This window comes from Macrobrachium nipponense, chromosome 6 (genome assembly GCF_015104395.2).
Source record: "Macrobrachium nipponense isolate FS-2020 chromosome 6, ASM1510439v2, whole genome shotgun sequence".
Classification (NCBI taxonomy): domain Eukaryota; kingdom Metazoa; phylum Arthropoda; class Malacostraca; order Decapoda; family Palaemonidae; genus Macrobrachium; species Macrobrachium nipponense.
Window position 1 is genome coordinate 55,788,763 of NC_061108.1, and position 22,657 is coordinate 55,811,419.

A 22,657-nucleotide genomic window follows, 5' to 3' on the forward strand; every position below is an offset into this window, starting at 1 on the left:
TAACGGATAATTTAAAACGGTGCAAAAATTATGTCAAAGTGACAAAATAATTTTTTAGATGTGTCACTGATACTTTTTAGTGCGATAAGAAAGAAATTCGCGCTTGCGCGCCTGCGTAACGATTGTAAACTAAATAACGCCTTGATCCGTGAACTCCCAGCATCCCCCAAGGCGCGTGATTCAAAAGTTTTCGGCTGGTAGGCCTATAAGTATTTTTCTGCGAATTTTAAAAAAAACTTTTTTGAGTCGACATATAATACGTCCACGGGAGACATTTTGACTCGACGTTTAATATGTCCAATCGGCGTAAGAGGGTTAATAACCACTTAGCAAAGACTGACATAAACGTATGTTTTATGTCTCTTTACAAAAATAAAAATATTAATTCTAGTAATACTTGATTTTATTTTAGCAACTAAAATTGATTCTCTTAATTCTTTCACTAGTAGGCTCAGCTGGTTCTGAGAACGTAAACATTACATAAATTCACATGGTGGACCCATTTTTTTCATACATTTCACATGGCTATGTAACATGATAATAACTGAGTAGAAAAGGATTCATTAACATTACCTTTATCTTAGAAAATAAAAAAAAAAATTTGGGAATTCCCAGGGAGCCGCGAACAGCATAACTGACAAATGGAGAATAAAGATGCTAGCTGCTGGAGATCTAGCTTTTTGTAGGTTACTAAGTAACACAGCTTCCTTGTTAGCAAGAGTGCAATGTCAGGGATTTCATATACTACAAAAACTGACTTGTTATAGTAATGGGTTAGTTAAATCTATGAAATTTTGAAAATGAAGGAAATATCATTTTTTATTCATACACTTCATAGATGAGACTGCAAACAGATCTACTACATATTCAAAACCAAAATGTTTTAATGGGAGATTTGAAGATTGTATGGTCTTTCAAGGTGAATGCATATTTTTGAAGTCATGTTGGTGGGCAAATGTTTCAATTTACATACAGTATTATCTAAGGGAGGGAGGTGTAAAACACCAGCCAGCCCCTCAGAGCACATTTTGATGTGAATCTAAGTCATAATTATTAACTGAACAAGAAACCAAATCATCTTAAAAAACCAAAACACTCACCTCTGACAAAAATAGAACTGTGATAAAGCCTCCTAAGCCAATGAACTTGATGATGCTATAGAGGTAGTTGAAAGGAGAAGCTTCAGAATTTGCGTGTGCTGGTCTTGTGATGCGAGGAGGCAACACCAGTGTCACGTGCATCACAGTGTACCAGAAGGAGATCAGGGGCACAAAGTAATAAAACTGATAGGGTCTGTTCATCACCAGACACAAGACAACCACCAAAAAGTTGATGCGAAACATAACCTGCAAAAGTCACAGATCGTTATGATATACACTACCTATAAAGTTCACCACAGCTAGTTTGAATAAAAAAAATTTTAGTTAAATTTCTCTGTGTAAAAACCTGTTATCACACATCATGATATCCTATATACAAGATTAAATGATCATTGGGCAAGCATACTATAAGCTATGTGGCATGAAGCAAAATAATTTAAGAACTGGGTGAACTGAGACAGTAGAATTATATGTAAAAATATATCTTTAATATTCATATGTTTTCTGTAAACCTTTCAATAAATGATCAAGCAAGTTTATACATATAGAAATGAACTTCACACCTTAATTCCAAAGCAATGTTATATAATACATTTTAAAAAACTTGAAAAAACTTGACTTAATTATTCACTTTATAGTACATAGTGGAAAACCAAGTGTATTTAAATACTTGATCACCTCAGTACAACGCTGGATTCTGCTTTGTATCTTCTAAAATTAGAAAGAACTTCAGATATAACATAATACGGAAGTTCCTCATAGTTACATAGAAATCTTTAAGGGTAAAACACAATACCTATTCTAAGAAAGATAGAAAGTAGACAATTCAAAATTCACAATCTATACGCACCCAGGGGAACAGTTGCCTTCAAGAATTGAGTACATCCATGCTGAACTGAGGAGACAACTGGCACCTCCAAAGTGTAGCAACTATTATCTCTCTTAGATTACAAGAAGCAGTTGGCAACGTTGCAAATGACACAAAGTCACTAAATCAAGTGGCAAATAGCACATTTATGAAATGACAAAGTAATGTTAAGTATGGAAAACATATACTACACAAAAGTAAGAAATGCCATCTCTTGTATCGTGCTATTGATATACAATGTTTTCCGTGGTCAAGCAGCAAGTTTTGATAACAAAAACAAGAAACTAAACAAGATCTTCCATTTTCAGGGTGAAGTTCTGTAATGACTTACCTAAGTATGCTGGGTATGGTTACGGTCTTGTCACACCTTCCCCAATGATAGTAAGCATACCAACCTATTATTTCCGCTGTAGCTCCTATAGGGTCAGGGCTAACCATACCACCTACTGATACCTAGAATAGTCGAATTTGTTTGAGCTCATGGCAGAAATGTTTTAAGAATATTGTCTCTGATGACCACACTGTACATTCAGAGACCTCTTCGAAAGAGACATTTCAGAAGAAGGGCAATGAAGTGCTTAATTTCTTAATACCATGTCACCTAGGAAAGGCTCACTTTACTAATATCATGTGACTTAGGAAACGAGTGTGGGTTTCACTTTTTAATGAGGGACAATAAAATTATTTTTAGCCCTTGTAGAGAGAGTGGTTCATTTGCAGGGGTGCAGGAAAATCGGACCTTCTGGGGTGTTTGCCATGACCTCTGGGTAAACCTTAAGTGTTTGAACTGGGAATAATATTTTGTCTGCTAAATTGAGTTTTCTTTTAAGAATAGATTTCCTTCTTAAAGGATCCTCATTCTTGGCCTGGAATGATGGGCCAGGAGACGATAATAACTGATTATCAGCAGTTTGTGTGATATATCGTCCCCATCTCAGAGAGCCCAGTTCACTAATATGGACTCCTGATGCTAATGCAATCAGCAAGAACACCTTTTGTAGAATGTGAATTGCGGTTGTATTGGGTCCCCTGAATTGAGGGGTAGATAAAAGTCTATGTACTTTGTTCAGAAACCAAACAATTGGAAGCCTTTCGGGAGTTGGCTTTGTAGAGCAAACTTCTATTCTGGAGTCAAGCCCGAATCCATAAAGCATGGGTTCCATTAATGCAGCCTTGTATACCATGATTGTTGTAACAGCAAGACGTTTGTCCTCAAAAAGGTATATAAGAAAATTTAATTGTTTCTATAGAAATCTCGACTAGACTCTCAGTATGAATATAATCAAACCATAACTTCCATACGGACTGGTATTGGCGGATAGATGATGTCCGTAATTTTTGCACTAGGTAACTAGCAATTTTGGATGAATAGTTTTCACTGGATAAAATTGAAAAAATCAATACATAAACGCCTTGGCTCAGAAAGGAGGATGTATAAATGACTTTCCCTCCTACTTTCTGTGATAGAATAAAGGGCGATACCGGAATTGATCTTTTCGCTGTTGTTGAAGTAATAGGAACCAATGCCTGTTCGGCCATATTGGGGCTATTAAGCTGTTCCTTTGAAGGTTTGGAGACACATATATACTGGGAGTTGGTGGTTCTTGTGTGTGGTGAATAGCTCCAATTCCAGTTGTAGATGCAGGTTGGCTATTGTTTGAAAAGAATGGTTGTCCAATGTCTATTTGTTGAGGAAATCATTTTCCTTGATAGAGAACCTGCTATTACACTGAGAGACCTTGTGAGGTGAATTGCAGACAAGTGCCACTTCTTTACTTGTGCCATCCGAAGGAAGTCTAGCATTATCATACTGAGAGGAGGTGAGTGTGGTCCCGATTTCTTCATGCAGGATATTGCACTCGTGTTGTCTAGAACCAACAGAATATATGTCTTTCTGAAGGTTTGAGTTTTCTGATAGACATAAAGACAGCCATCAGCTCCAAGAAACTGATATGACAATTCCTCAGAGTAGCTGACCACCACCTTGCCACCTGACGATTCTCCTAATGTCCTCCCCAACATGTCAATGACGCATCTGTGTGTATTGTCACTCCTACAGATGGAGGAGTCAGGGTGACCTGTTTCACCAGAGATTCCTTCCGGGTCCAAGGCTGAAGTATCTCCCCAACTTCCTGATTCTTTTGGTGAGACCGGTCTCATATTTTTTCTTCCATCAGGAATGACGCCACCCACCTGCCCCTTACAATAACCTACCGAGGACTGTATTGAGTCATCCGCCAATCAGAGAAGGCATTCTTCTTTGCGATCAACGGCAGTGAGGACTGGGTCTCAATTGACCGGCTGAAGCCCGCCTTCATCCCTGACGAAGACGACACCACAGGAGGACCTTGCAGGATCCCTCCTCAGAATGAAATCCCACTGGAACCCGCCAGTGCCCCCAGACGTCGCTGAGGCTGCCCAAGGAGAGCAGTCGAACCCCCCAAGTCTACCACCTGGGGTGGCATCCTGCTGCCCGACTTGTCAGAGGACGTTCACAGACAGATGGCATCACGGACCCGCAGACTCCTCCACCCTCCAGTAAGAAACTGACGACCAATCATCCAATAACTATTACCATAACCATTGCCTTAGGGGGGAGTATCTGTAAGGATGGCACTTTCACCAAAATGTCTGCCCTCCCATTGTTCGCGGCCTTTCCGCCAATATATAAATCATCAAAATATGTACCCTGTACGGTTAATCATATGTATGTTTCTAAGTGCAAGAGAGCACAATCACAGCGGGACTCCATACCCTTTTGTATGTGCTTGGGACAGACACTACGTTTCTGTCCGCACAGCCTCCGTATATGTATCCGTTTCTGATCAATAAGTTACACACACACACACACACACACACACTAATATATATATAATATATATATATATATATTATAAGATATTAAATATATATATATATAGATATATAGTATATATAGTAGATATAGAATATATATTATATGTTATATATATATAATATATATATATATATATATCAACTATATGTTTTTATATATATATATATATATATCATATATATATATATATACAAAAAATTGATATATAAATACACACAACCAAAAATTTATATATATATAAATAGATATATTATATAAATAGATATATATATATATACATATATATATACATATCTATATCTATATAATATCTATATATAGATATAATATATCTATTATATATACATATATCTATATCTATATATATACGTATATCTATATATATATATATATATATAGATAATATCGATATATATATATGATATAAGATATATATGATAGTATAATATAATAAATAGATATAGATTATATATACAATGTATATATATATGTATATATATATATATATATATATATACCATATATAATATATATATATATATATATATACTATATATATATATATATAATATATATATATATATATATATATATATATATATATATATATATAGATATATATATATATATATATATAATATATATATATATATATATATATATATATATCTAATAAAAGGAGCCCATAAAAAACACCAAAATATAGAGAAAAAAGTACTATATTTCAGAGACTGCTGTCTCCCTCTTCAGGTAGATGAATGAGAAAAGTTTACAGAAAAGGTGGTATTTATACCAAGAGGTCCATCCACAAACAAGCCAATTTAAGTCACCCCCGCTGATAATCTTCCTTTAATCTTCTTAAGGGTTGGTTGAATGAAGAGGTTGTCGATCGTGTCCGAAATCCATGCTCCTTTTGAGATGTTCATTACCTGCCTCTCTTTTATTAAGGCCGATTCCATCATTTGACTCTTGTACCGGCAGTTGCTGCTATAAATTACACGTGACAAATTCCAGTTTATTCTATGGTTATGTTCATTTATATGGTTGAAAATAGCAGAGTTCTGTTGTCCATACCTAACTGACCGTTTGTGTTGTATTAATCTCTGGGGAAGGGATTTACCTGTAAATCCGATGTAAGATTGGTCACAGTCCTGGCATGGGATTTCGTATATTCCCAGAGTCCTTTGGAGATGCCTTTTGTTGGACGTTAATCAGGGATTTGGCTAAGGTGTTTGGGTAAGTAAATACAAAAGGGTTCGATTTTCCGAAGGGATTGGTTATTCTCTTAATCGTGTCCAGGTGGGGAATTATTATTTTATTGTTGGGTGTATCTCTGGTCTTGTCTTTAGGGGGTCGGTAGAAAATTACGTTTGCTTTGTGAATTGCTTTCTCAATTATATGGTCAGGATATTTTAAAGACGAAAGTTGCTTGCGAATTAGTTCAAATACTTTTCCAGGAATTCTGGGGAACAAATTCGTAAGGCTCTTAAGAACAAGTTACTAGCTACACCTATCTTGATAGTACTGTCGTGATAGCTAAAGTAGTGAATGTATGAAAGTGAGAACGTTGGTTTTCTGTATATGGTGAATTTGTATTCTGTCGTATCTCTGATTATTAAAACATCAAGAAAAGGAATTTTGTTGTCTGTTTCCCATTCAACTTTAAATTTGATGCTGGGCACTAATGTGTTTAATTTCGCGAGGAATTCATTAAAATTGCCCCACCTATTATCCCAAAATGTTAGGATATCATCCACGTATCTCATCCACAGCATGTTTTTGGGTTTTATTGCATTTATTACTGTAGTTTCAAAGTATTCCATGTACAGATTGGCTAGAACAGGACTTAAAGGACTACCCATACTACACCCGAATTTTTGCTTGTAGAATGATTCCCCGAATGAAAATACGTTATTAGATGGACAAAGACTTCTACCTTGACAAAATCAACCAGCTCCTTAGCGACACAAACACATACGAAAAACTGACGAAAAATCCCCTCCAAAACGTTCCCACAGAATTTTTTCGGAAAGTAAGATTAATTGGCAAAGACAAAAAGAGTATTGAACTATTAGAGAAATTTAAAGTAATTAATCCTAAATTACCCTATTTTTATGGCCTTCCCAAAACTCACAAAGACAATCTTCCATTCAGACCCATCGTTTCATGTGCCGGAGCTTTCAATTACAAAATTTCTAAATGGTTAGCTGGCCTCCTTTCCCCTTTTTTAGGCACCTTTTCTCCCAGTCACATTAAACATTCGGAAGATTTTTGTCACAAATTCAGAGAAGCACATATACCACTTCACAACATAAAACTTTTAAGCCTTGACGTAGATTCCCTGTTCACTAAAGTACCAGTACAGGACGTTCTTCAGTTTTTAAGGGTAAAATTATCCCCCTATTCAGATCATTTCCCTTTGGCGCTTGACAAAATAATAAAGCTAGTTGAATTATGTGCATCTAATAACGTATTTGTTTTCATTCGGGGAATCATTCTACAAGCAAAAATTCGGGTGTAGTATGGGTAGTCCTTTAAGTCCTGTTCTAGCCAATCTGTACATGGAATACTTTAAAACTACAGTAATAAATGCAATAAAACCCAAAAACATGCTGTGGATGAGATACGTGGATGATATCCTAACATTTTGGGATAATAGGTGGGGCAATTTTAATGAATTCCTCGCGAAATTAAACACATTAGTGCCCAGCATCAAATTTAAAGTTGAATGGGAAACAGACAACAAAATTCCTTTTCTTGATGTTTTAATAATCAGAGATACGACAGAATACAAATTCACCATATACAGAAAACCAACGTTCTCACTTTCATACATTCACTACTTTAGCTATCACGACAGTACTATCAAGATAGGTGTAGCTAGTAACTTGTTCTTAAGAGCCTTACGAATTTGTTCCCCAGAATTCCTGGAAAAAGAATTTGAACTAATTCGCAAGCAACTTTCGTCTTTAAAATATCCTGACCATATAATTGAGAAAGCAATTCACAAAGCAAACGTAATTTTCTACCGACCCCCTAAAGACAAGACCAGAGATACACCCAACAATAAAATAATAATTCCCCACCTGGACACGATTAAGAGAATAACCAATCCCTTCGGAAAATCGAACCCTTTTGTATTTACTTACCCAAACACCTTAGCCAAATCCCTGAATTAACGTCCAACAAAAGGCATCTCCAAAGGACTCTGGGGTATACGAAATCCCATGCCAGGACTGTGACCAATCTTACATCGGATTTACAGGTAAATCCCTTCCCCAGAGATTAATACAACACAAACGGTCAGTTAGGTATGGACAACAGAACTCTGCTATTTTCAACCATATAAATGAACATAACCATAGAATAAACTGGAATTTGTCACGTGTAATTTATAGCAGCAACTGCCGGTACAAGAGTCAAATGATGGAATCGGCCTAATAAAAGAGAGGCAGGTAATGAACATCTCAAAAGGAGCATGGATTTCGGACACGATCGACAACCTCTTCATTCAACCAACCCTTAAGAAGATTAAAGGAAGATTATCAGCGGGGGTGACTTAAATTGGCTTGTTTGTGGATGGACCTCTTGGTATAAATACCACCTTTTCTGTAAACTTTTCTCATTCATCTACCTGAAGAGGGAGACAGCAGTCTCTGAAATATAGTACTTTTTTCTCTATATGTGTTTTTATGGGCTCCTTTTATTAGATGGAATTCTGTTGTTACAGAACATTGTTACCAGTCATATATATATATATATATATATATATATAATATATATATATATATATATATATATATACTTAAAATATCCCAGTAGATGCACGTGACTCATTAAATAAGCGAATATCACAGGAAAATGAGAGTCAGAAATCCAAGCGCTTTCGTCTTTACTAAGACATTGTCAAGGAGCGCTCCTTGACAATGTCTTAGTAAAGACGAAAGCGCTTGGATTTCTGACTATCATTTTCCTGTGGTATTCGCATATATATATATATATATATATATATATATATATATATATATATATATATATATATATAGCATATATATATATATATATATATATACAGTAGTACCTCGAGATACGAAAGGCTCTACTTATGAAAAACTCGAGATACGAAAGCCAATGCGAAAAATTTTACTGCTCTACATATGAAAAGTTTTCAAGATACGAAAGGTTGTTACTGTAAAGTCCCGAGATTCGCCCGGACCACTGAGAACAATTTTAAAACTCCCGCGCCGCCAACTGAGTAAACTCACCACCACTCCCACTCTCCCATTGGTTCCTGATGCTAGTCACCCTATAAGGTCCTGCTCTCCTATTGGTCAGCATCTACCCCTTGTGCTTTTAGTATTCTATTGGTAAAAGGATGCTGTAAATTGAAAAACTTATTCATGCAATACATTTAATAAAAAAAAAACATTAGGTAAAGATAGAATAAAGAATAGAAATGAATGGTTATTATACTGTTTGGTAGTTTCAGTAGTTGAAGAGAGATAATGAAAATTTATGGCTTACTGTGTAAATTGATTGCTTGGTGATCGTTCGATACTCGTAAGTGCTGGATGTAAACAGACGTTTGGAAGCTTTTTTTCTTGTTTGTTTATTATAGTTAATGGTTACTTAATAATTATTTGAAATGAGTACATGCAATACATTTAATAAAAAAATTGTGAATTCTATATCATAAAATATAAAATAAATCAGACTGCCAACAAATACGTATTGTTTAGAATTCTTCTTCTGTTTTATTATTACGTTACGTATACGTATGTTTCATTATAGCTGTCAGTAACTCGGTATCTCCATTAGGTAAAGATAGAATAAAGAATAGAAATGAATGGTTATTATACTGTTTGGTAGTTTCATTAGTTGAAGAGAGATACAAATGACAACTTATGGCTTACTGTGTGCTAGGAAAAATGATTGCTTGGCGTTCGTTCGATACTCGTAAGACGGGTAAGAGCTGAATGTAAACAATAAATTGGAAGGTTTGTTTTTTGTTTGTTTGTGTATTATAGTTAATGATTAATTAATAATTATTTGAAATGAGTACATACTGATTATTTATACATTTTATTGGCATATTCTAAGCTTTTAGCTCTTAGGTTTAGATGTCAGAATCATAGACTAGGCTACAGTAGCAACCGCTAACATAGGCTAGGCTTATTGCTAAGGGACATATGCTAAAGTCCTAATATATGCAGTAAAAATGGGGTTGAACATTACATGCAGTTGAATATTACTCAAGTATGTACAGTATTTTGCCTTTTTGGAGTCATATTTCTTCCGTCGGATCGGCCTCGTAACCCTAGAACATGTGTTTTAGATATGGAAATATAATTTACTGGGGTGTTTTTGGTGGGCTTGGAACGGATTAGCCATTTTACATGTAAAATGTGTTCCAAGATACGAAAAACTCATGATACGAAGGCCGCCTCGGAACAGATTAATTTCGTATCTCGAGGTACCACTGTATATATATATATATATATATAGATATATATATATATATATATATATATATATATATTATATATATATACCAGCAATTGAAACAACAGCAGGGAAGCGCCATCTACATATCAGTAAGGACACCAATGCCAAAACCCGGAACAGCATTTTGTACAACTTTATTGGGACGTTTCGAGTAGTACTATCACTCGTTATCAACTTACAAAATTAAAATGAATGACATTATAGTTCTTGCAATCAAATTCACCATATTAAAATAATGTATAAAAATTATAAGAGTACATTAAAAGATAGCTAATACTTAAAAAAATTAAATTAAAATTAAAAAATGGCTAAATGAAATAACTGAGTAGACAAAATAAAATAAAGCAGAATGCAAATTTAAGTCACAAAAAAGGATGATACAAAAGAACAGTAAATATACAGTCGACTTAGTATATTTACTGTATTCCCTCTTCGTAAAAAAAAAACCTGCATGTCAAATGCCTGAAAAAAGGGTAATACATAACACTTATATTTATGATAAGTAATATAATTCAAGAGGCAAGTAAATATGCAGTAATAGACAAGGAAGGGCTAGGTATCGTTAACTCACTAGTACATTTTAAGTTCATAATCTATGGCTATCCAGTTAAGGTCCTTACTGACCATAAGCCCCTTACCGAGTTTTTCAAAGGCTTTAATCACAGTCCCAAAGGAACTCGGTGGCATATGATCACTCAGGTCTTTGGAGCCAAGATAGGATACCTACCTAGGAAAGAAAATATCATAGCTGACGCATTATCCCGCAATCCCACACCATACTGTAAGGAACCCTTAGTTGGACTAAAAGATATAGAAACATCCGTGCCTATTGTTAAAACCGTATCTGAACAAGAAAATTCATTAACCCAAGAGTTCGTGCACATTGAAGACCCGGGTTGGAGCGCTGAACTGTTACAAACTGAACAAAGCAAGGATCAGCAGTTAAGTAAAACAATAAATGCTTTGAACGGAAATCCTAAAGCAAAAGTATATTTAAAGTATGTGCAGCAGAATTATGTACTCAAAGGTAATATTTTATGTAGGTCCGTGACGAGGAAAACCCGAAGCACACCGCAGGTGACGAACGACCAGGTAGTATTACCAATCTCTTTTATACCAATCATCCTAAACTGGTTGCATTCCAATCCATTACATGGTCATCCAGGGTTCTCTATTATGTCACAGAGAGCCAAATCATTATTTTACGCGTCTACAATGCTTACAAATAAAAAAAGACACACTAAGACACCTGTCAGTTTAGGGCCTATTCCGTGCCAAATCAACCCTTTGAAAGAGTACACATAGGTTTATTAACCCTCTTACGCCGAAGGGGTATAATAAAAATTGTCCCCCATATGCCGAGGCAGTCTCGGAGTGAGCGCCGAAGCGGAAAAAATATTTTTTTCAAAAAATCACAGAGCGCTTAGTTTTCAAGATCAAGAGTTCCTTTTTGGCTCCTTATTTTGCCATTGCCTGAAGTTTAGTATGCAACCATCAGAAATGAAAAAAAATATCATTATCATATATAAATAATGCGATATATGATAGTGCAAAAACAAAATTTCATATATAATTGTATTTAAATCGCACTGTGAGCAAAACGGTTAAAGCTAACGAGTTACTTTTTTTTTTTGTATTGTACACTAAATTGCAATCATTTTGGTATATAACACATTGTAAAACGATCAAAGCAACACAGAGAAAATATTATCACAAAATGATGCATGAATTCGTAACGCGTGGACGTAAAAATTTTTTTTTCCAAAAATTCACCATATATCTAAATATTGTTCTAGAGACTTCCAATTTATTTCAAAATGAAGATAAATGATTGAATATTACTATACTGTAAGAGTTTTAGCTTACAATTGCAGTTTTTGACCATTTCGGACGAGTTTAAGTTGACCGAATGTCGAATTTTTTTTATAATTTTTTTATATGCAAATATTTCGAAAATGAGAAAAGCTACACCCTTCAATTATTTTTACTTGTATTCTACATGAAATTGCGCACATTTTCATATATAAAACTCTATGAAATGCCTAATATGAAACGGAGCAAATATAACGATAAAGCGACGTATGCATTTCGGAGATTTGCGGCAGAATATCTGCGAGCGGAGGGAAGGAAAGTTTTTTTTTTAAATTCATCATAAATCTAAATATTGTGCTAGGGACTTCGAATTTGTTTCAAAATGAAGATAAATGACTGAATATTACTGGACTGTAAGACTTTTAGCTTACAATTACGTTTTTCGACTTTCGGTAGAGTCAAAGTTGACCAAACGTGGTTTTTTTTCTATTTATCGTGATTTATATGCAAATATTTCGAAAATGAGAAAAGCTACAGCCTTCAATTATTTATTGTTGTATTCTACATGAAATTGCGCACATTTTCATATATCAATCAGACGAAAAAATGTCTGATTTTTTTCGGAAGAGTTACTGCGAGGACGTAAGGAAAATGTTTTTTTTTCATAAATTCACCATATATCGAAATATTGTGCTGGAGACTTCCAATTTGTTGCAAAATGAAGGTAAATGATTGAATATTACTATAATATAAACGTTTTAGCTTACAATTCCGTTTTTCGACCATTTCAGTAGAGTCAAAGTTGACCGAAGGTTGAAATTTTGGCACATATCGTTATTTATATGAAAATATTTCAAAACTAATAAAAGCTACAACCATGGGTTGTTTTTAGTTGTATTGTGCATGAAATTGCGCATATTTCCATATATAAAACTTAAGTAACGGCAAATTTAAAATGGTGCAAACATTACGACAATCGCACGAAAAAATTTATCAGAAGAGTTACCGCGCGGACGTAAGGAAAAAGTTTTTTTCATAAATTCACCATAAATCGAAATATTGTGCTAGAGACGTCTAATTTGTTGCAAAATGAAGTTAAATAATTGAATATTACTAGAATATAAGACTTTTAGCTGCTTACAATTGCGTTTTTCGACCATTTCAGTAGAGTCAAAGTTGACCGAAGGTTGAAATTTTGGCACTTATCGTTATTTATAAGAAAATAATTTAAAACTGATAAAAACTACAATCATGAGTATTTTTTTGTTGTATTCTACATGAAATTGCGCACATTTTCATATATAATACTCCATGTAACAGCTAATTTAAAATGGTGCAAAAATTATGTCAAAGTGACGAAATAATTTCTGAGATGTGTCACTGATACTTTTTAGTGCGATAAGAAAGAAATTCACGCTTGCGCGCCTGCATAACGATTGTAAATAAAACAATGCCTTGATCTGTGAGCTCCTAGAATCCCCCAAGGCGCGTGATTCAAAAGTTTTTGGCTGGTAGGCCTACAAGTATTTTTCCACGAATTTAAAAAAAAACTTTTTTATGTCGACGTTTAATACGTTCAATCGGCACTCGGGAGACAATTTACGTCGACGTTTAATATGTCCAATCGGCGTAAGAGGGTTAACAGGGTTTTACGAGTCTGATAGAGGAAATAAACATCTCTTAGTGTTAATAGTTGCCTTGCCACGTTATACAGAATTAATAGCACTAAAAAACAAAAACTGCAATTGAGCGTGCTAGGAAATTTTATGAGTGCTACATCAGGAAACACGGAATAATAATTTCCTTAACTCGTTGTGTGAATTTCTTTGCAATAAGTAAATCAATACCATGTTTTACCACCCATGGTCAATCGGCTTGGTAGAACGAATAAATAGGAAAGTGTTAATGTCCTACAAGTTACACTAATTTATCAAATATAAAAGATGTTATGGGTACAAGTGTAAGCGTATATAACATACTTCGTAAGAAGTTGGAAGAGTTATAAATTATAATGAAAAGGAATCATGATAAAATCGCTAAACAAAACAGGACCATATGCAGTAGGTGTTCATAAAATATCCATATATATGTGCGTAAAGGTTTGAACTATAACTTAATGCCTCGACAAATAGGCTAAAGGTTCAAAACATATCAAAACCTACTGACAATGGTTTATATTCCAATGGTTTATATTCGTAGTCAATGAAAAAAAAAATTTTTAAGTAAGAAAGGCTAGAAGTGAAAATGTATACCTATATGAATAATCCTATATGAATCTTACAGGGTAAATAATATTTATAAAATTTGTATGAAAATTTTTTTCATTAGTTTTCATTCTTCTCATGTGGGTGGAGTGTTAAAACAAATAATATCCAATTTACACATGGCTCTATCATTGAAAGTACTAAAGACGTATTCATTACAGCGAGTAACGTAATTCTTAAAGTTGGCTTGCGCGCAGTTTCTTGCCAGGAGATGATGTCATTAATCTTAAAGAGTGCCTTAGTGAGATATGCTGAATCACTGGATCAATTGCACAAGCATCATTTTCCTTTTAACCCCGATAATCCGCTTGCACAGGCTTTGTCTGTAGCTGTGTTGTTGTCTTGTGTTTGCAAAACAAACCAGCTGGAGTGGAATGCTTAGCTCGTGAACTTCTCATGTGGACTGTAGGTCGTTAACGTACAAAAGTCGTAACCCATTCTTATTCGCGGCACTCAATATTTTTTGGGAATTGCAAATCGTTTTAAAATTAATGAACAAAATAAACGAATAGAATTTCTATAACATCAAAATGAATTAATTTTCTCTGGACTTCCCAGACAATTAAGAGTCAATAAATCAGCTTATAATAATGGTAAACGGGCATTCTAGTAATATACATCAGATCATGGATATTCAATATTTACTTGTAACATTAGCATATTACAATTCAAAAGTAGATCATATTCATGGGAAAATGTCACATTTTCTTGAAAAATCCAAAGATTATATAGGATTTAGTTACAGAGCGAGTTCTTTTGTTGCATCTCTTGCCTATTAAAGTTTTAACATTAACCTTAGAGAATGCGCGCGAGAAACTTGGATATGATCCTTTGTTAGGGGCACACAGGATCGAATTTTATCACTGCTTAATTTCAGTAAGTGTAGAGAATTACAGAATCATGATTAATATTCCTTTCGTTTCTAGAATTGCCTGGCAATCTTACAAATAGCTCCGTTTCCCACTTATATGTCTAGCAGCTCACTACCAGTAATATAGAATTTTTTTTTCTGGATTCGTATTAATATCCGTTAATATGGATATTTTTACGGTTGTCAGAGACCTGGATAGGTTCACTCATTGATTGTTCTGATGCCATGGGTAAAAAAGTTTGTACAGTTAACTCTTTTGAATTCCATAATATATCGGCGAATTCATGTGGATTAAGTCTAGTCCTTAACGGCTCTCTCCCTCACATATTTGAACATTGTCTGATTTTACTTTACCCTTTTGACAAGTATAAGTTCGCTTACAGGCTGATTAACGGGACCTGGTTACACTTCGCAGTCGAAGAGTTTCAGGTCGCATGCCCAGACGGATCGTCTACAACTTCAAAACTGTTCGTCGCTGTGGACGGCTGCAGTGGAGTAACGACCACCTACAATGTTAAGTTAAGGGAATAAGCACCATCGTAAGTGAACAGGCTTATTTGGTGAATTTCCTGGACCGTCACCCGTATCCCAGCGTTAATTTCGTTTTTAATGTGGAGGTGGTCCAGCAGCTGTCGGAATTGACTACAAGGAACATACTTCCAACGCTTACAACCGAGGAGGGTATTCAACTCTACGTTTTGCTGGCGCAGACCTTGTGCTGGGGATGATTTTATTTATTGCGAACGTATTTGTATGGCATAGGATGCAGAGAACAAGTATGGAGGCTAAATAGAACGTCGGGCCCTGCCCAGAAAATTTTCCGTTGTTTTACAATACAACCATTTGGAATTGGCCATTTCATTTGACTCTAGGTGGTTGTCTGAAACTGTGTAATGGGCGAAAAGTTGTTCGGAACGCTAGTCAAATGTGTAGTAGGTATCTCCTTGGCTATGTATTCCATATATAAAGCATCAGTAAAGGATCAGAATCTGTATCAGTACCATACATAAAGTATCAGTAAAGGACCAGAATCTGTATCAGTATCATATATAAAGTATCAGTAAATAACAGAATCATTATATATCTGTCAGCATGCTTATTTGAAGAATATAGAAGTAAATCAATGAATCAATATATATCTGTGCGTGTAGGTACTGGGAATCTATTTAAAGTGCACCTGGATTAACCCTTAAACGCCGAAGGGGTATATTAAAAATCGTCTTCTGTGTGCCGAGGCGGTCTCAGAGTGAGCACGGAAGCAGAAAAAATATTTTGTTCAAAAAATCACAGCACGCTTAGTTTTCAAGATTAAGAGTTCATTTTTGGCTCCTTTTTTTGTCATTTCCTGAAGTTAGTATGCCATCAGAAATGAAAACAATTATCATTATCATATATAAATAATGCAATATATGATAGAGCGAAAACAAAATTTCATATATAATTGTATTCAAATAGCTCTATGCGCATTTTTTTCGTTGTAATGTACACTAAATTGTGATCATTTTGGTATATAACACATTGTAAAACAATAAATGCAACACAGAGAAAATATTATCACAAAATAATGCATGAATTCGTAACGCGCGGACATAAACAAGTATTTTTACAAAAATTCACCATAAATCTAAATATTGTCCTAGAGACTTCCAATTTCTTTCAAAATAAAGACAAATGATTGAATATTACTATACTGTAAGAGTATTAGCTTACAATTGCAGTTTTCGACCATATCTAACGAGTTAAAGTTGACCGAATGTCGAATTTTTATATATATTTTTTCTATATACAATTATTTTGGAAATTAGAAAAGCTACAACCTTCAAATATTTTTTGTTTTATTTTACATGAAATTGCGCACATTTTCATATATAAAACTCTAAGAAATGCCTAATATGAAATGGAGCAAATATTCCGAGAATGGGACGTACACATTTCAGAGATTTGTGGCGGAGAATCCGCGCGCGGAGGGAAGGAAAGTTTTTTTTTAAATTCACCATAAATCTAAATATTGTGCTAGAGACTTCCAATTTGTTTCAAGATAAAGATAAATGACTGAATATTACTAGACTGTAAGACTTTTAGCTTACAATTACGTTTTTCAACCATTTCGGTAGAGTCAAAGTTGACCGAACATGGTTTTTTTTCTATTTATCGTGGTTTATATGCAAATATTTCAAAAATGAGAAAAGCTACAACCTTCAATTATTTGTTGTTGTATTCTACATAAAATTGTGCACATTTTCATATATAAAACTTTATGTAACGGCTAATTTAAAATGGTGCAAACATTACCACAACCGCACGAGTTATCGCGCGGACGTAAAGAAAATGTTATTTTTTTCATAAATTCGCCATAAATCGAAATAATGTGCTAGAGACTTCCAATTTGTTGCAAAATGAAGGTAAATGATAGAATATTACTAGAATATAAACGATTTAGCTTACAATTGCGTTTTTCGACTATTTCGGTAGAGTCAAAGTTGACCGAAGGTTGGAAATTTGTCACTTATCATTTTTTATATGAAAATATTTCAAAATTGATAAAAGCTACAACCATGGGTTGTTTTAAGTTGTATTGTGCATGAAATTGCGCACATTTCCATATATAAAACTTTATGTAACGGCTAATTTTAAAATGGTGCAAACATTACCACAATCGCATGTATGATTTTTTTCGGAAGAGTTACCGCGCAGACGTAAGGGAAAAGTTACCGCGCAGACGTAAGGAAAAAGTATTTTCATAAATTCACCATAAATCGAAATATTGTGCTAGAGACTTCCGATTAGTTGCAAAATGAAGGTAAATGATTGAATATTACTAAAGTATAAGAGTTTTAGCTTACAATTGCGTTTTTCGACCATTTCGATAGAGTTAACGTTGACCGAAGGTTGAAATTTTGGCACTTATCGTTATTTATATGGAAATATCTCAAAACTGATAAAAACTACAATCATGAGTATTTTTTGTTTTATACTACATAAAAATGTGCACATTTTCATATATAATACTCCATATAACAGCTAATTTAAAATGGTACAAAAATTATGTCAAAGTGACGAAATAATTTCAGAGATGTGTCACAGATACTTTTTAGTGCGGCAAGAAAGAAATTCGCGCTTGCGCGCCTGCGTAACGATTGTAAACAAAACAACACCTTGATCCGTGAACTCCCAGCATCCCCCAAGGCGCGTGATTCAAGAGTTTTCGGCTAGTAGGCCTATCAGTATTTTTCCGTGAATTTTTAAAAAAACTTTTGTATGTCGACGTAAAATACCTCCAGTCGGCACCCGAGAGACAAAATATATATATATATATAATATATATATATATATATATATATATATATATATATGTATATATATATATAATATATATTATAATATATATATATATATATATATATATATATATATATATATATATTATATATATACTATATATATATAATATATATATATATATATATATATATATATATATATATATATATATATATATATAGTATATATATGTATTATATATATAAGTTATATATATATATATATATATATATAAATATATATATAATATATATATATATAATGTATATATATATGTAGATATATATATAATATATATATATATATATATATATATATTATGTATATATATATATATATATATAATATGCATATATATGTATAATATATATATGTATATGTATATATATGTATATGTATAGATATATGTATAATGTATATTTATATGGATATGTATATGTATGTATATGTTTTTTTTTTATTTTATATGTATGTATGTATATATGTATATGTATATGTATATATGTATGTATATAATGGTATATAGTATATATATATATATATATATAGATATATATATATGATATATATATATATATGTATATGTATAGTTATATATATATAGATATATATATATATATATATATATATATATATATAAAGTAGGCGCGAAAGTCTTTACACCCCAGTGCAATTTTTAGGCAAACGCATACACACGCGCACCTTCTTCGACCTGTAAAGGAATGCAAAAATTTAGTAAAGATATTGAAATGGTGTGTCAGTTTACCTTAGACTTTTCCTAGTATTTGGTAGCACCAAATTTGTTCTCTTTAGCTGCCTTCAGCCGTCGGGGAACACTTTCAATGAGGTGCTGACAGATCTCTGGTTCGATACTGTTCCAAGCAGCGATGATGGCGGCTTTGAGTTTCTCGATATTGGAGCAGTCAACCTTCTGCAAACGTTTTTTAATGATCGACCACAGATTTTCTATGGGACTAAAATCAGGGGAATTAGGGGGCCAGTCACTTAAAAGCTCCACACCACAATCCTGCAACCAGTTCCTAATCAATGGCATTGTGTGGCACCGTGCGCCGTCTTGCTGAAGAATTGAAGCACCTGTCTTCTCAAAGCTCCCCTCTAAATATTCATTTAGCACAACGTAATAATGTGCTGGTTCACTCGTTCATTATTTTCAAATATACACAATTCCCCAACTCCCTCATAACCCATAGAACCCCATACCATCAAAGTTTTGGGAAACTTTTCACGAGGACGAATAAGTTTGTCACTGCACTTGTTAAGGCGGGGACTTCGCCAACTTTCGTTGAGGTGCTTGCCGAGCAATGGAATGTGGATTCGTCAGTGAACAACACTTTTTTTCCAGTTATTAACGTCCCATTTACCAAATCTATGAAAAAAAAAAACTTTCGTTTCTTAATATGGGGGCGTCAGTTAGCTTGCTCTTCTTAGGAGCCACAACACTCTTTGAATCCCAACTTGCATGACAAGTACGTCTGTAAAGTACGTACTTTACACTTTCCTAAAATTTCAGGGTTTTCTTCCCTGAATTGACGAGCGCTGTGTGAAGGATTAAGCTCTGCTTCCCTTCTCAGTAGCGAAATAGATCGTTCAGACAGCAACGGGGGCCTCCCAGACTTCTTGGCGGGAAGAGGTACCTCTTTCTTCCCTGACGCCTTGTACCGCGCAACAATGTTCTGAACTGTTCAACGCTTCAAATCCGTCTGCCGCACAATTTCAGCTGTATTTAACCCTAATTCAAAACACTGAATGACCCTTACACGATCATCCCTAGAAGTATAAGGACCCACCATTACGCATAAAGGCACAGGGATTGGCAACACAAAGGGCAACACCACGGAACGAACAAATCCTGACAGGAGTTGCCAGCAAAAAAAAACCGACTTACACCACGGCTAATGAGCTACTGATCAGTTATTGTTTCCTTAATCAAGGACACAGTGGAAACAATAAAAGGTGCCAATTAGTCATTTTTTCTCTCAGGCATTTTATTTTCCCCGTTGACTGATATGGAGGCTTGCTTTAAAGACGCATGAAAGTACTGTTTGCGCAGTCCTTCAGTGGGTGCAAAGAATTTTCTTTAGCGCACCCACTTTATAATATTTATATATGATATATATATATGTTATTATATTATATTGTAAATTATATGTATTGTATTATATTAGAATATTATGGTAATTGGTATAGTATATTTATATATATTTATATAATATGTAGGTAATAATATGTATTGTATAGAATATTATATAAGAGTATAATTATATGTATATAATATGTTATATATTGTATATGTATATGTATGTTAAGATTTAGAGTATAGTGTATATATATATATATGGTATATTATATGTATATATATAGGATAGTTATATATTGTATATGTTATATAATATGTTATATATAAAACAGAAATGTATAAAAATATATATATAATGTAATATGTATATTTAATATTTATATATATCTATTATTATATGCATATATATAATTAGATACTAATATATATATAAGATATATTATATATGATAATATATATGATATATAAGATAGATATAACATAAGTATATAGATAGAATATAAGATTATATTATATATATATATTATATTATTACAATATAGATATTATATATATAGAATATATTAATATATTTAGATATATATATATCTTATATATAATATATAAATAGATAGATCTATATATAATATATATGATATATTCGATATAATATAATCTATAGATTTCTAAGATCTAATTATATATTATTTCATATATATTACTATATATATTATATATATAGATATATCTATATATATATCTATATATTATATCATATATATATATATATATAATTGATAGATTATTATATTTCTGATATCTATGATATTATAATATAATATAGATATAGATATCTATATCTTATATATATATATCTATATATATTCTATATATGCTATAATGTCTATATATACTATATATATAATCTATATATCTAGATACATAGATTAATCTATATACTCTATATATCTACCATTCTAAATCTATTATCGATATATATATAATATATATATAAACTTTATTATATCTATACTATAGATTCCTATATCTATATATCTTAGAGATTCTATATATATATATCTATATATATATTAATATCTAATCGTAGATAGATATATAGTATAAATAGGATATATATATATATATATTATAGATATATATCGATGATATATATAGATATATTATATAGATATAATTCATATTGGAATATATATGACATAGTATATAAGATAAATAATATATATATTATTAGATATATACTATCTATATAGATAAATTAGAATAAATATTCTTAGATATATGATATTAATATTTAGTAAATATCTATTTATAGCATATATCTATATTATATATCTATTCATATTATATAATATATATATAGATAGAATTGAAATATCTATATAGATATATATTTTATAGATATATATATATATATAGAGATATATTCTATAGATAATATATAATAGTACGATTATATAGAAGATTTAAGATTATTCTAGATATATATTCAGATATATTATGAATATAAATATACTATACTATAATAAGATCTCTATAACTATCTAGTTATATCATATAGATACTATATTATATAGATTCATCTCTATAGATATATATATGATATAGAGTATATAGAATTTATATATATAGATATATACTATAATATAGATTATATAGTATATCTATATTATATATATATAAGCGATATATATTATATAGCATATTATAGATTTAGAATAGATAGATATATATAGATAGATATATAATATCATAGCGTCATTCATATATATCAGAATATATTACTCCGAATATTATCTCTATAAAGACATATCATACATTCATTCTCTATAATTTGAATTATTTTTTATTTTTTTTTCTATTTTAAAAAAATTCTATAATAATACTATAGGAATATCATAGCTATATCTAATATAAGATTTATTTCATCATATCCTATATATATTATGATAATATAGATAGAT

The 22,657-nt window shown here is 32.4% G+C and overlaps 1 protein-coding gene across 3 annotated transcripts in view; it reads right to left on the reverse strand.

The window, feature by feature from the left end:
* LOC135216375 (N-acetylneuraminate 9-O-acetyltransferase-like) overlaps positions 1-22,657 on the reverse strand; it is a 363,601-nt gene that overhangs the window by 76,566 nt on the left and 264,378 nt on the right. For all 3 annotated transcript variants that reach the window (XM_064251636.1, XM_064251639.1, XM_064251637.1), the window contains one exon: positions 1,101-1,346. In XM_064251636.1, the coding sequence (XP_064107706.1) occupies positions 1,101-1,346 (246 nt within the window). The remainder of the gene's footprint in view (positions 1-1,100; positions 1,347-22,657) is intronic.